The sequence below is a fragment of the Galeopterus variegatus genome, unplaced genomic scaffold (genome assembly GCF_000696425.1).
Source record: "Galeopterus variegatus unplaced genomic scaffold, G_variegatus-3.0.2 Scaffold58, whole genome shotgun sequence".
In the NCBI taxonomy this organism is placed as follows: Eukaryota; Metazoa; Chordata; class Mammalia; order Dermoptera; family Cynocephalidae; genus Galeopterus; species Galeopterus variegatus.
The window spans coordinates 1001155-1015528 of NW_007726169.1; the positions used below are offsets into that span (position 1 = coordinate 1001155).

Below are 14374 nucleotides of genomic sequence, written 5' to 3' on the forward strand. Positions count from 1 at the left end.
CACCATCTTGACCGGAACTCCTTTCATTATGTTTTCTAACTGAGTCTTGTCATATCTCATTGAGTTTCATTAAGCTCAGAATTCATTTTCAGTCATTTCATGTGTTTCTTGTTCTATAGGGTCTGGTACTTAAAAATTACTGTATTCCTTTGTTGGTGTCATAATTTTATGATTTTTCATATTTCTAGTATCTCTACATTGATGTCTGGTCATCCGGTAGAGTAGTTGCCTCTTTTACTACTCTGGAGTTGGCTTTGGGGAGACAGACTTCCTCTCCTTTTCCTAGTCTCTGCTGGTGACTCTCCTTGTGTCAATGCAGTCAGGTGGGTGGTGGGCTGCCTGCACTGTGGCTGCAGTTCTTACTGTGGTGGTGAGCTATGCTTGCCATGACTGTGATGGTAGCTGTGGGGGACCACCTTCACAAAAGTGGTGTTTTCAGCATCCTCCTGCCTTCTACTGGGCGGGGTGTGCTACTCGTAGCTCCTGCCCAGGACCTGGACATGCTCCTACCTTCTACTGGGTGGTGGAGGCTGCACACTGCTCCTGCCTAGGACCCTAGTCATGTTCTTACCTTCTTCCAGTGGTGGAGTCTGCCCAAGGCTTCTGTCTAGGACCCTGGCTATGCTCCTGCCTTCTGGTAGGAGTACTTTTTAATAACAATAACTTTTATATAGTCAAGTTTATATACTAAGGATATCTTTCTAATACTAAAAAGAAATATATTATATTTCTTTTATTATGTATATATATTATATATTGGGACATAAAGAGGCATTTATTCATAGATTTCCTTAAAGGGTATATCCTTGAGGATTTTTGGAAACTCTCTTCTTTGTGCTGACTCACCCAGGCTATTATTGAGGAAGCAGAAATACGATGGACTGAAGTTCAGAGAGCAGTGTACGAGTTTGAAAAAGATATTCTAAAAACCATATCCAAGAAGAAAGGGAGTATTTTGGCCACTCAGAAAGTGATGAAGTACATCGAGGACATGAACCGCCGGAGGGTGAGTTGGCAGGCCATTAGAGCTTGAAAGGGAGAATAGATTCATACAGCAATGACTCAGGAATTATCCACGTGAGGCAGCCTAACTCCGTCTCATCCACCATAAATGTTGCACACATATGCAGATTTTTTGCATTCCCAGAAGTATGTATATATGTGTGTTTTAAAATGCACATTAAAAAAATAATAAAATAAAATGCACATTTACCAAGGCTAACATCAATCAGGCAGGATGCATATTAATAGTATCTCAGATTGACTTCCTCTTTTTGTTGTTATTTGTTTCAAGATTTGATGTCTTTTCTTGAGAAAGGTGTGAGGCTGGGCTGGTTCAGCCTGTCTAGTCAGGTGACTATGTGGAGTGGGCCAAGTAAATCTCAAGCTCTTTGAGTTCCCTTATTACAGAGAGATACACCTTGGGCTGGCATGAGAAAGGAAGGAGAATTTGGAGGAGATTTCCAAAGATTTTATAGCATGTGAAGCTTTGGATACTGGAGACAGGTGGGGTTACTAACCCTAACATGTTAAGAATAATAAAAATTATGCAAACTACCACAAGAATAAAAGACCAAAGAATTATAACATCATTTTGTCAGGAAAGGCTCCTACAATAGCACTATACAAAATAATCTTGAATTTCAAAGCAATATAAAATTTTCATGGAGCAGACCTAGTTTCCTCTGTTTCTTATTCATGAGTGAAATGCCATAGCAATACCTGCTTGGACAGAAGTAAAAAGACCTGAAGTAAATGACTGCATGTTAGGCCTCAAGGTCTGCTTTGCAGCTCCAGACCTACTAACTTTCAAACCAACAGGGAAAGAGAAGATAAATGGATTAAAATATGCTTTTATTTTTTAGGATAATATGAAGGATAAATTACGTTTGAAAAATGTTTCTCTCAAAGTTCAGAGGAAAAAAATACTTTCACAATTGAGGCAGGTAGGTGGTTCTTTCTTTTTTAAGTTTACTGAAGTAGGCTGAATAATGTCCCCTCACCCCCCCACAAGGTGTCCATGTCCTAATCCCTGGAGTCTGTGAATATCTTAACTTACATGGCTAAAGGATATAGCAGATGTGATTAATTTAAGGATCTTGAGATAGGGAGTTGATATTAGATTACCTGGGTGGGCCCAATGTAGTCTTCTTTATCAGAGGGAGGCATGAGGGTGAGAGAAGATACAATAATGGAAGCAGAGATCAGAGTGATGAGCTGTTATGATAGAGGAAGGGGCCATGCACCAAGGAATGCAGGTTGCCTCCAGAAGCTGGAAATGGTAAGGAAACAGACTCTCCCTTAAAGCCTCCAGAAGGAATCCTGATTTTATCTCCAAATCCCATTTCAGACGTCTAATCTCCAGAACTATAAGATAATAAATTTGCATTATTTTAAGCTCTTAGGTTTGTGGTGATTTTTTACAGCAGCAACAGGAAAATAATATAGTTACTTTGCAGGCATATCAGGGGTTTTTTACAGACAGAGTTGGGTAGAATTTAAAAGACCTTCATGACATACTTATTGACCTTCTCAGGGAATGTGGCCTGGGTGGCACAGCTAGGCTGTGCTTTGGTGAGTCTTTGAACAGCTGACACTGCCTCTCCTGATTAAAGGCAATAAGGCAGACTTGGGTCAGGGCCTCTAGAATGTGCTATGTGGCTATATCCTTTCCTGACTCAATATTTTTATTATTAACTTGAATATGGGCACTGATGGCATGTGCATCAGAGGCGGCCACAGACAATAACACAAAATTGGATAGGAGAATTAACATGTTGGGGACTATTGCTTGATCGACCTGGAATCCAGAAAGACCTCAACTGGGACAGCTTTAACAACATGAGGTGACTAAGGACAAATGGAAGATCCTCCACTTTGCAGATATTTCCCCAAAATATCTGCACAGGTACAGGATAGCTTAGCTATAGAGTACCTGATAATGTCAGCTCAGCTGATGGCAATGCTGTGGCCTAGGCTGCACTGATAGAGAAACAGACCAAGAAAGGGGTGGCCTTGCTCCACTCGGTTCTGAGTAGCCCCGACCTGGAGTGTTGTGTCCCAGTGTGAGCCCCACACTTGAATGATTCGATGAATTAGAGTTCACATAGAGTGCTCAGGGCTGCTCCAGGAAAACAGAACACACCATTTGGGAGGGCCTGGAGGGCAGAGCTAGGGCCAGGGATGCAGGTGTCAGGAAAGGAGATCTGAGTTCAGTGTAAGAAAGAATATTGCCTCAATGGAGCTACCTGCAGTTTGTAAGTTCCTGGTACTTGGGGGTTCATGCAAACTCAGGGACCTCAAAGAGGGGCTTTAAGCTTGAGACAGGGAATAGATGGATGAACATAAATGCTGTTGCTGCAAAGAGATGACACAGATATGAACAAGCTCACATTCTAGTGGGAAGTGGTGTTGGTGAGAATAGGCGAGGAGGTGTAACTGCTATACAGAGGCAACAGTAACAAGGACCATGGAGCTAAGCTTCCAGGGGCTCAGAGGAGAGACAGATTACCCTCAGGTGTGGAAAACAAGTTGGGTGCTTTGGAGCTGGAGGATGGGTCATATTTGGGCATAAGGAAATTGTTTTGTTGGTTTGGGGGAAGGGGAAGAAGATGGATCCCAGGAAGTAGTACAGCATGAGTGGAGCATGGGAGTGGGGCTATTGCCTACCACACGTTAGATGGCCCAGACCTGGCGGGACAGGTGAGGTGGAGCCAGGTCAGGGAAGGAAACCAATATGCTAGTACGCCCACAGTGCAGAAATGTCATACGGTCAAAGGAGTGGAATTTACGGGCTGCTTTTCCTGGGTTTTCCAGGTTAAAACAACTTTCAGATGGCTTGATTTGTGCTTTTCCTCCACACCCTGTTTAGGCACAACACGTGAGGGAAGTCTTTCCTGAACTAGCCTTTCATCCACCCCTGCCCATCCCGCTGCCCCACACTGTTGAGTCGGTACCTGCAGCCTGTCTGTGAACCTGTATGTGCTCGTCAAGGCCAGGGAGCATTGTGTTTACTCAGATCTCTGTCCCAGTGCCCAGTACCATGCCTGGTACCAAGCAGATGTCCAGTACATGATGTTGAATGACTGAATGATAACCGACCTCCAATGTCTCACCAAGTTACAAGGTATGAGCCATACTCTGAGAAGTCACAACTGAACATCCCATCTTTTCTTTTCTTCTTTCTGAGCTATAGAAGGAAGAATTGGGCGAGGCCCTCCACGAAGTCGACTTTCAGCAGCTGAAGATTGAGAATGCTCAGTTTTTAGAGACAATTGAAGCAAGGAATCAAGAACTGATCCAGCTAAAGCTGGCATCAGGAAACACCCTGCAGGTCCTCAACACATACAAAGTAAGGCCAGCCCTGATGCCAGGTCCCCCAACCCATCTTTCCAGCCACAGGGAAGTTCCTGTGCACACTGCAGTTTCACACAGCCCGTAGGTGACCTACACTGTCCCACTGATCACTGATATCTCTTGACTCAACAAAGCCACATGTCCTAAAATTCCCTGAATTTTCCCACATCCATGGCTGCACATGAGAACCACTTAGGGAGCTTTTTCTTTTTTAAAAAATATACCATGCCCCAGTCCCTCCCTGACTAATTGAGTTAGGAAGTGAGGGCCACGCAGCTTGTTTTTTGTTGTTATTTTTAACTCCCTAGGTAATTTTTATGTGAAGTGAATTTTGAGAACTAATCATGTTTAGGGCCCTGTCTAATTTAGGCATGTAATAAGCACTTCCCTTCTTAAAACCCTGCAAAGGAAAACAGTCTTGGCTCTAAATCAGAAAGCTACTAAATAATTTATCCTCCAAACAGAACCCTTTTGGGAGAGAAAAGAGGCATTATTAATAATTAAGCAGGGATCACAGACCTGAACAAAGCCTGGCACCAGCAGACCAGGTCATCTGGTCACCCTGCTAGTGACCATCTAATGCAGTGTATCCTGCTCCCTGGCCTGTAAACTGAGAATGGTTTTTATAGAAGAATGTTTGCAACTGATTTGATGTTAGAGAATACTAACTTTGGAATTAAGCAAAATTGGTTTCTCAGCCAGAAATTTCATTCTTCTCATTAGTAGACCTGTATTCTAAAATAATATACTCGATTATTATATTTTGAATTTAATCAATAAATCATTTGTAGGGATTTTTTTCTCTTGTTAATATATGTAACTATATAATCCACAATTTTGCCTCTGGGCCTAGAAAGCCTAAAATACTTAGGATCTGGTTCTTTACAGAGAAAGTTTGCCAACCCTGGCGTAGAGCCCAGGTGGCAATGGTGGCTATGGACTTAAGTAACTCACAGGTGGACTTCGTTTGACCCACAGAACGTTGTTTAAAAATGTTAATTTGAGTGTGTTTGGACTAGATTTATGTTTGTGCAAAATTTTTCTTTTACAAATAAAAAAACTGAGGCTCGAAGATGCAGAGTGTTTGCCAGATTCAAGCACAAGTTAGTGAAAGAGCTGGGACTTCTAGTCCAGCGTGTGTCCCGCCTAACAGCTTGTGTTCCTCCCAACTGCCTACCCTGGCCTAAAGCATGTAGAAAATATTGTGCTGGTGTTCTGAAATTCAAGTATCACAAACATCCAACAAACTATCCACTTTTAGCTTATCTCATCAGTATTTAGTTTATATGATCACTGTTATTTTAAGATGAAGCCAAGCCCTGGTTGCCTGGATAGTTGGCCAGTGTATGGTTAGATCACATTGGACCTTGATCTTATCTTGCAGAATCAGTTAGGTAGCAAGGGCCTGCCTGGTCCTGTGGGGAAAAGCCAGGTGTTTTGGAAGTGGAACTACTGGTTTATAAAAATGCAGCTACGGTTGCAGGGCCCATGCTCTTTAGGATGGGTCTAAACACATAGCGCAGATTGCTTGCAGTACCTGAGCAGCAGTGACACAGGCCACACTGGGCGGAATGGGAGCCATTCCAGTTTAAGTCCCAGTGGCCATCGTGCCTCTAGGCCTGCCTATTATATGTGATGGTAAGCAGGTGGAGCTTGGGAGGAGACACCCCATGGGAGTCCTACGGTGGACCCAAGTGGGAGGTTGAGGGAGAAGCCAGCTCGCTTCTTGCCTGTCTCAATTCTCAGGTTTCCTGGGGGAAACCAAGGCCGAATAGCTTTTGTGGAGTCAGATCCCAGCTGGGTTTGAATAGGGCTTCACCGGGGGAGATGCTTCATCTAGGCAACATATTTTACTTCTCAGAGACAAGTTTTTGTGTTTTGCCACCAGGATGGAGCTCCGTCTAGTCTGTACTGTGTCCCCAGCACCAAGGACAGTGCCTGGCCAAATCAGTTTCTCAACCAATATTGTCAGGTGAACTGCTAGCAGTTCAGGTGTACATTTGGTGGGGGTGGGAGGGTGACAGGAGGGGCCACTTTGATATAAATATAAGACACCCAAATTGAATCTTGTTAAAATAATGCAGAATAGCTTTCCTCTGTTACCAAAAGTACCAATACCCACAGTATGCAAGGCACGGGGCTACATGGTAAGGGTACAGCATTTAGACTGCACAAGAGAGACACAGTCTCTTCTCTTCTGTGAGTTGCATGAGTGAGCCTGAGTGAAGGTGATACCTTTTACACTGACTTTATGCCCTCAAGCCCTGCCTGGCGGAGTCTGGTAGAAGACAAGCATGTGACTACAACTGTGATGAGTCACTTTTGACTGACTGTAAACTAGCAATCTTGTGCCTTCTGGTAGGTAGAATCCTAAGGTGTCGCCAAGACTCTGCCCCCTGGTATATGCACCCTGTGTAATCCCTGGCCATATTCGTATTCTGTAAATATGGCGGGTTCTATAGTTAGGTTCTGCTCTGTTATGTGACTAGGCTATATTATATGGCACAGTTGACCTAAAGATGAGGAGATTAATCTGGAGGGCTGGACCTGAACATGAACCCTTCAAAAGCACAGAATTTCTCTGGAAGGGGAAGTTAGAGGTGTGGAGGTTGAAGGGGATCTGCCTGGCAAGGAGCTCGCCATTGTTGGCTTGAAGATAGAGGGGCCACCTGGGAGGGAGTGAGAGCAACCTCCTGCTGACAGCCAGAAAGAGAACTAGGCCCGCCTCCCCTGCCCCACAGCCAGCCCCCCGGTCTGGCCCTTTATTCACTGTTGCTTTCCTCAGCAGAGCAATTTTCGTGCCAGACATGGAGTGGGAAATGAGCCTTGAAGAAGCTGGAGAGAAGAGGACAGGGGAGGAGAATGGCCCTGGGGTATCCTGAGGTCCCCCAGGCATGTGGCAATGCCCCGCACCCTCCTCCCTCCACTCGCACTTTGACTGTGGCCCTGTGCTTCTATCACTCCCTCTCCCAGCTCCTTTAGACTCCCTCCCCTAGGCTCTTTCCTTAGGTTGGAATGTTCTTTTCTCTCTTTACCTGGACATACTTGACTCAACCTTTCAGCTCCCTTTCCAGCATTCCTTCTGCAAGAAAAGCTTCTCCAAACACCGTCCTGGCATTCTTACAGCTTGGCACAGTTGCAGTTATACATTTCTTCTTGCAGTTATTTGGCTGCCTCCCATCTCCATCTGGGCTGTGAGCTGGCCTCCTGGTGGCAGTGTCTAGGCTGTTTCACTGACCAGTGCCTGGGGCAGGGTGGGTGGGTTCTCAGGATTTGTGGAGTGAGCCTCCTGAAATTACTGGCTCCTTCCATTGGCCCACTCCTCAGCCAAGCAGGGTATACAACTCCTCTGGCTGACTATTTCTGCTGGGAGAGGGTGATCCAAAGGGGGCCAATCCAAGAAGCAGGGGCCTGGGGGGAGCTGGTGACTGGAAAATGGTACAGTAGGAATCTGTGAGTCAGCTCCTGCAGGATCATCTGACACCAGCAGGCTCAGCCCCATTAGGCTATGGGGACAGTGGTGGAGCCTATGGGCATGGAGTCACACTGCCTGGGATCAACACTGAACCCCCCTTGTCTGTGTGACCCTGGGAAAATTACTTCACCTCCCTAAGGGTCAGGTCCCTCACCTGTATGTGGGGATAGCAGTAGCACCCACCTCCCTCTCCATCACTGTGAGGCCCCATTGGTTAAGTGTTGCCTGTGTGCCAGGCATTGTGCTCAGCTCTCCACCAGGATATCTCCTTGAAGCTTCTCCACAATCCTCAAAGATGACCAGACCATATTTAGAGAGGTTCTGGGTGTTGCCCAAAGTTTCCCTTAGTAAGTAGTCGGGCAGGAGTTGGGTTCCACTGTGTCCAACCACTCTGTCTGTCCAGCTGAGGACAAGACCCCGAGGTCCTCTCTTCTCTTGCCAGTTCCCAGACACAGGATTCTGAAAATTTGGACAGCTGTGAGAGGGGCAGGCCCAACTTCCTGGATGGTCCTGCTTAATAAAGAGCTGTCTGCCTTTCCTGCAGTCCTGAGAGGTCATCTTAGCTCAAGACTTGCTGTGTTGTTATATTTCAGAGCAAGCTTCACCGAGCAATGGAACTATCCATCAATCTGGACAAGGAGATCTTGGTGAGAAATGAGCTACTTGAAAAAATTGAAAGAGAAACCCTACAAGCAGAGGAGGTAGGAGAGAACAAAACATGCCATATTTGAGATTTCTCTCCTTCTGTCTGCAAGGGCTTGAGAAAATGTCCCCCAAGATCCAAGCCGCCCTAGTTGTTTATCTAGAAAAGCCTAGGCCATAAAAATCCAAATAGCTCTGGGCCATCAAGCCAGAAAGTGGCACCTGGAGACTCACAGTTCAGTAGTGTTGCATTTTACTGCTGGCTTAGGCTCTAGAGTCAGCTCATAAGACAAAATTCCTAGAGTCCAAATAACACTCAAAAATTCCTTAAGTGACCCATAAAGCACAATATTAAAACTTTTGCATCTACAACCCCATACAAACAAATAACGTGATGTAACATATGAGAAAAATTATACCTGACAAAATATAACGTTTTATTTAAAGGAGAGAGTGAGAGGGCTGTTTATGCAGGTAACTCTTACTTGGACAATGGATGCTAACTAACAGCATAAGCAGCTGTAGCACAGGTTGAAGGAACGCAGACCTATGACCTCTGTCCTGGGCTCACTCCATGGCCTGTGGTCACTGCGTGAAGAGGTGGATGGACTCATCTGAGGTCCCTACACATCTACATTGCGATTTCTCTCTCTCATTATTTTGTTGAGCACATATAGCTGGATTTCCATAACTTCAAGGCTCATTGGATGTGATTCACAGAGGACATTTTTGGGAGGGTGGAGGAGAAAGAGCACTGGACTTGTAGTCCAAAGGCCTGGCATCAGGTTTGGTACTGCCAGTTTCTAGCCTTGAACAAGCCCTTTAGTTAGACAGGACTGTTTCCACATCTGTAAAAAGAGGTCACAGCCCTTGTTGTGGTGATTTGATAGGACCATGTATAATGATGCTTTGTCAACCTCTAAAGCTTTTAGTACAATTATTAGCATCATTGTCTTGAATGAGCTTGAAGTGTCCCCATCACTATGTGCAGCCCCAAACCTGCCCACAAATGGCCAAAAGCCACAGGATTGCTACATGTGACTCAGTTTCATTCTGGCATCCACATCATATCCTTGATGGAGAACCAACACCTTCCACAAAAAAAAAAAAAAAAAAAAAAAAAAAGTCTTGAATGAGCTTGAAGTGTCCCCATCACTATGTGCAGCCCCAAACCTGCCCACAAATGGCCAAAAGCCACAGGATTGCTACATGTGACTCAGTTTCATTCTGGCATCCACATCATATCCTTGATGGAGAACCAACACCTTCCACAAAAAAAAAAAAAAAAAATAGTACAGAGTGGCAGGTGACAACATTAAAACAAAAGCCTATGCCCTTTCTCCAGGCAGAATTTCTGTGGTAATAATTTATTTTTCCCTTGGGTTGATAGTTATTAGATTACAAGTAAAACTTAAAATTGCTTTTCAAAAGTCTCATATTCACTGCTTAGTGTATTTTAATTTTCTTGTTAACTTTTTTCAACAGGTTTATTGGGATATAATTCACATACTATATAATTTACCCATTTGAAGTGCACAGTTCAATTGTTTATAGTATATTCACAGAGTTGTATAACCATCAGCAGAATAATTTTAAAACATTTTCATTATCTCTGAAAGAAACTCTGCACCTATTAGAATTTGTAACCAAACAGGACCAATTATGTGTTACACAGCAAGCAAATACTGACACTGGTCTTTGCAGCAGAGAAAAAAGATTTATTCACAAGGCAGCCAAGTGAGAAGACAGGGGAAAAAAATCTCGAATCCAACTTACTGACAGAAGGAAAGAAGGGATATTTATGAGAAAGTGGTTAGGGGTGGTGCAAGGTATGGGGATCATGATTGATTAAAGGGTTTGAGGAAGTTATTCAATGATCTATGCAGGTACAAGCTGTCTGCATGCCTCATCATGGGTTGCATGTTAAAGTTGGCAGCATTAGCATGATCTGGAGGTGGAGTTTTCAGCCCTTTAATATCAAAAGGTCTCCCATCGGATATTTGTGCAGGCTTTGTAGAGAGGTTTGCAGTCTCAACCAGTTTAGCTCAGTTTGTGGTAGGTCGAGCTAGCCCCAGCAGTCCTGCAAAGCACCTTAGGCAAACAACTCATGACTTCTGTGCCAGAAGCATTATCTTAAAAGGCAGGTAGGAAGAAATAGAGTGAGAGGTTAGTTATGGAAATTTATGGAAGGTCAAGAGTTCAGATCCCTGTACTGGCCAGCCACAAACACACAAAACAAAACAAAAAAACAAAAGAAAGAAAAGAAAAGAAAAGAAATTTACTTAAAGAATGAGCAATTTAAACAAGAAATAAATTTTAACTGAAAAGTCACTGATTACAAAATCCTTCTCCATTCCCTACCTCATCTCACTCCCACCCTCCAGCCCCAGGCAAGCACTAACTTACTTTCTGTCTCTGTGGCTTTGCCTATTCTGTACATTTCACATGATAGGAATCATACAATATGTGGTCTTTCATGACTGACTTCTTTAACTTGGAATAATATTTTCAGGGTTCATATTGTAGCACAGGTCAGTGCTTCATTTCTTTTTATGGCTGAATAATATTCCATTGTATGGATAGACCACATTTTGTTTATACATTCATCAGTAGTTGGACATTTGGGTTTTCACTTTTTGGCTTTTATGAATAATGCTGATATATACATTCTAGTACAAGTTTTTGTGTGGATGTGTGTTTTCTTTTTTCTTAGACATATACCTAAAAGTGGAAACGTTGGTTATATATGGTAACTCTGTGTTTAACATTTAGAGAAACTGCCATACTGGCTTTCAAAGTGTCTGTGCCATTTTGCATTCCTTCCAACAACATGAGCATTCCAATTTCTGTACATTTTTGCCAACACCTGTTATTTTCAGTTTTGTATTCTATAAAATGGCCATCCTAGTTGGTATGAATTCTTTTCTTATGGTTTTTATTTGAATCTCCTTAATGATGTTGAGCATAGTTTCATGTGCTTATGGCTACTTGTCTATCTTTTTTGGGAAATGTCTACTCAAGTCCTTTCCTCAGGTTTTAATTAGGTTATTTATCTTTTGGTCATTGAGTTGTAAGAATTCTTTATATATTCTGGATTCAAATCTCTTATCAGATATATGATTTGCAAATATTTTCTGCTATTCTGTGGGTTTGCTTTTTTGATGGTATTGTTTGCAGCACAAAAGTTTTTAATATTAATGAAGTCTAGTTTATCTATTTTTTTTTTTTTTTTGCACTTGTGCTTTTGGTGTCAACTCTAAGAAACCATTGCCTAACCCAATATTATAAAGATTTGCTCCTATGTTTTCTTTTAAGAGTTTTGTAGATTTAGTTCTTACATTTAGATTTATGATCCATTTTAAGTTAATTTTTTAAATGGTGTGAGGAAGGGATCCAAAAGCTGAAAGAAGAAAGGAGATGAAGTATGTTCATAGAGTTTGTTATATGAACCTTCTTATTTACCATCTGTTGTTCTCTTCATTTCTTCCTGTGGATATGAGTTACCATCTGGTATTACCTTCTTACTCAAGTACAGCTTTGCTTCAACCTGCCTCCTTTGTACTATTATTGTCAAATATATTACATTTTTATGTAATAGGTCCAAAAATGAAATTATATATGTATTGTTTTGTGCACTTAATTTTTAAATAAGTTAAGAGAAGAAATATGCAGTTATACCATTTTTTATAATTACCAATGTAATTACCTTTATTTGCGCTAATTTTTTTTAATGTGGATTCCAAGTTACTGGTGTCTGGTGTCACGTGTTTTCAGCCTGAGGAACTTCACTTAGCATTTCTTGTAAGATGGGTCTGTAGCAGTGAATTCTTTAGATTTTTGTTCACCTGGGAATGTCTTTATCTCTCTTTCATTTTTTTAAAATAAATTTTTATTTTAGAAGTTTTAGATTTACAGGAAAATTTTGAAGATAGTACAAAGAATTCCCATGTACTCCATACCAAGTTTCTCCTATTTTAATGTCTTACACTAGTACAATACATGTAGTACAATTAATGAACCAATATTGATACATTATTATTAACTAAAGTCCATACTTTATTCATATTTCCTTATATTTTGCCTAATGTCCTCTAACTGTTCCAGGATTCCATCCAGGATATCACATTACATTTAATCTCATGTCTTCTTAAGCTCTTCTGGGCTGTGACAGTTTCTCACAATTTCCTTGTTGTTGATGATCTTGACAGTTTTGAGGATTTCTGGTCAGGTATTTTTAACTCCTGAATGTTTATTGTATATGTTGGATTATAATCTAATGTTACATTATTGTTGCTCAAATTTTTCCAGGTTGGCCTTTGGGAGCTCTTTCAGTTGACTTTTATGTCCCTTTGATATATCCATTTGCGGGTTGTCTTTTTTTTTTTTTTTTTTTTTTAATATTTTGAGCACTTCCTTTCTGGCACTAGAAGATGCTCCAGGCTCATCTTGGATATTTCCTGCCCCAGTCCCAGAATCAGCCATTTCTCTAAGGAGTCCTGGTTCCTTTTGGTTTTGAATAGCATTAGAAATCAAGATCTGAATGTGCTCATTGCTTGCTTTCATTTCTGAAGGATCATTTTGCTAGATAAAAGATTCTTGGGTGACATGGGTTTTTTTTCTTTTTTTCTCTCAGCACTTAGAATATATGATCTCACAGCCTTCTAGCCTCATTAGTACACTTATGTTTACTACAATGAATGTACTGGTGATGATACATTATTATTAATGTCAATTCTGAACTTTATTCATATTTCCTCAGTTTGGGGGAAGGGAAGATGAAAAAATCAAAGAAAATTGTTTCTGATGAGAAGTCAGCTGTTAATTTTGTTGGGCTTTCCTTATATGTAAGTTGTTTTCTCTTGCTGCTTTCAATATTTTCTCTTTGCTTTGTCATTGAGCATTTTGAGTATGATGTGTCTGGGTGTGGATTTCTTTACATTTAGTCTACTTGGAGTTTGTTGAGCTCTTTGGATATGTAGCTTAATGTTTTTCATCAAATCTGGGAAGTTTTCTGCTGTTATGTCTTTGAATATTTTTTCTACTTCTTTTTCTCCTCTTCTTTTACTCCCACTACATATATATTGGTATACTTAGTAATGTTCCATATTCCTCTGAGACTGTTAATTTTTCTTCATTCTTTTTTCTCTTGGTTCTTCATATTGCATAATCTCTATGAATCTATCTTCAAGTTTACTGATTATTTTTTATGCTGGCTTAAATCTACTGTTGATCCCCTCTAGTGAATTTTTCATTTTAGTCATCTTATTGAAAAGACTCCAAATTTTCACTTGTTTATATATATATATATAATTTCTACCTCTTTCTTGATATTCTCTAGTTGATGAGACATTATCATCATGCATTCCTATAATTCTCTTTTTTTTTTTTTCCTTTTTGTCTTTTTTCGTGACCGGTAACGGGATCGCAACCCTCAGTGTCGTGCCCATACTGCGACCGGCAACGGGATCGCAACCCTCGGTGTCGCGCCCGCACCGTGCTCAACCAGTGAGCTGACTGGTCTCTATATGGGATCCGAACTCTCGGCGGGAGCGCCGCTGCACTCCCAAGTGCTGCACTACCGAGTGCGCCACTGGGCCGGCCCCTTATAATTCTTTAAACATGGTTTCCTTTGCTTCTTTGAATTGCTTCTTTGAAGACTTTGTCTGCTAAGCCCAGCATAACTGCCATAAGGCAGTTGATGATGCCTGCTCTTTTCCCTGTATGGGTCACACTATGGTGCCTGCTCTTTTCCCTGTATGGGTCACACTTTTTTTGTTTCTTTACCTGTCTCATAATTTTTGTTTAAAAAGATGTATATCTTAGATAATATAGCAACTCTCGGGCCGGCCTGGTGGCGCACTGGAGAGTGCGCTGCTTGGGAGCGCAGCGGCGCTCCCGCCG

The 14374-nt window shown here is 41.9% G+C and overlaps 1 protein-coding gene across 3 annotated transcripts in view; it reads left to right on the top strand.

The window, feature by feature from the left end:
- The window catches only part of CCDC113 (coiled-coil domain containing 113), a 37818-nt gene that overhangs the window by 14270 nt on the left and 9174 nt on the right, over positions 1 to 14374 (top strand). Inside the window, exons 4-7 of one of the 3 annotated variants that reach the window (XM_008574979.1) lie at positions 851 to 1006; positions 1866 to 1946; positions 4196 to 4351; positions 8425 to 8532. In XM_008574979.1, coding sequence (XP_008573201.1) covers positions 851 to 1006; positions 1866 to 1946; positions 4196 to 4351; positions 8425 to 8532 — 501 coding nt within the window. The remainder of the gene's footprint in view (positions 1 to 850; positions 1007 to 1865; positions 1947 to 4195; positions 4352 to 8424; positions 8533 to 14374) is intronic. The other 2 variants (XM_008574986.1, XM_008574995.1) reach the window with 2 other exon arrangements.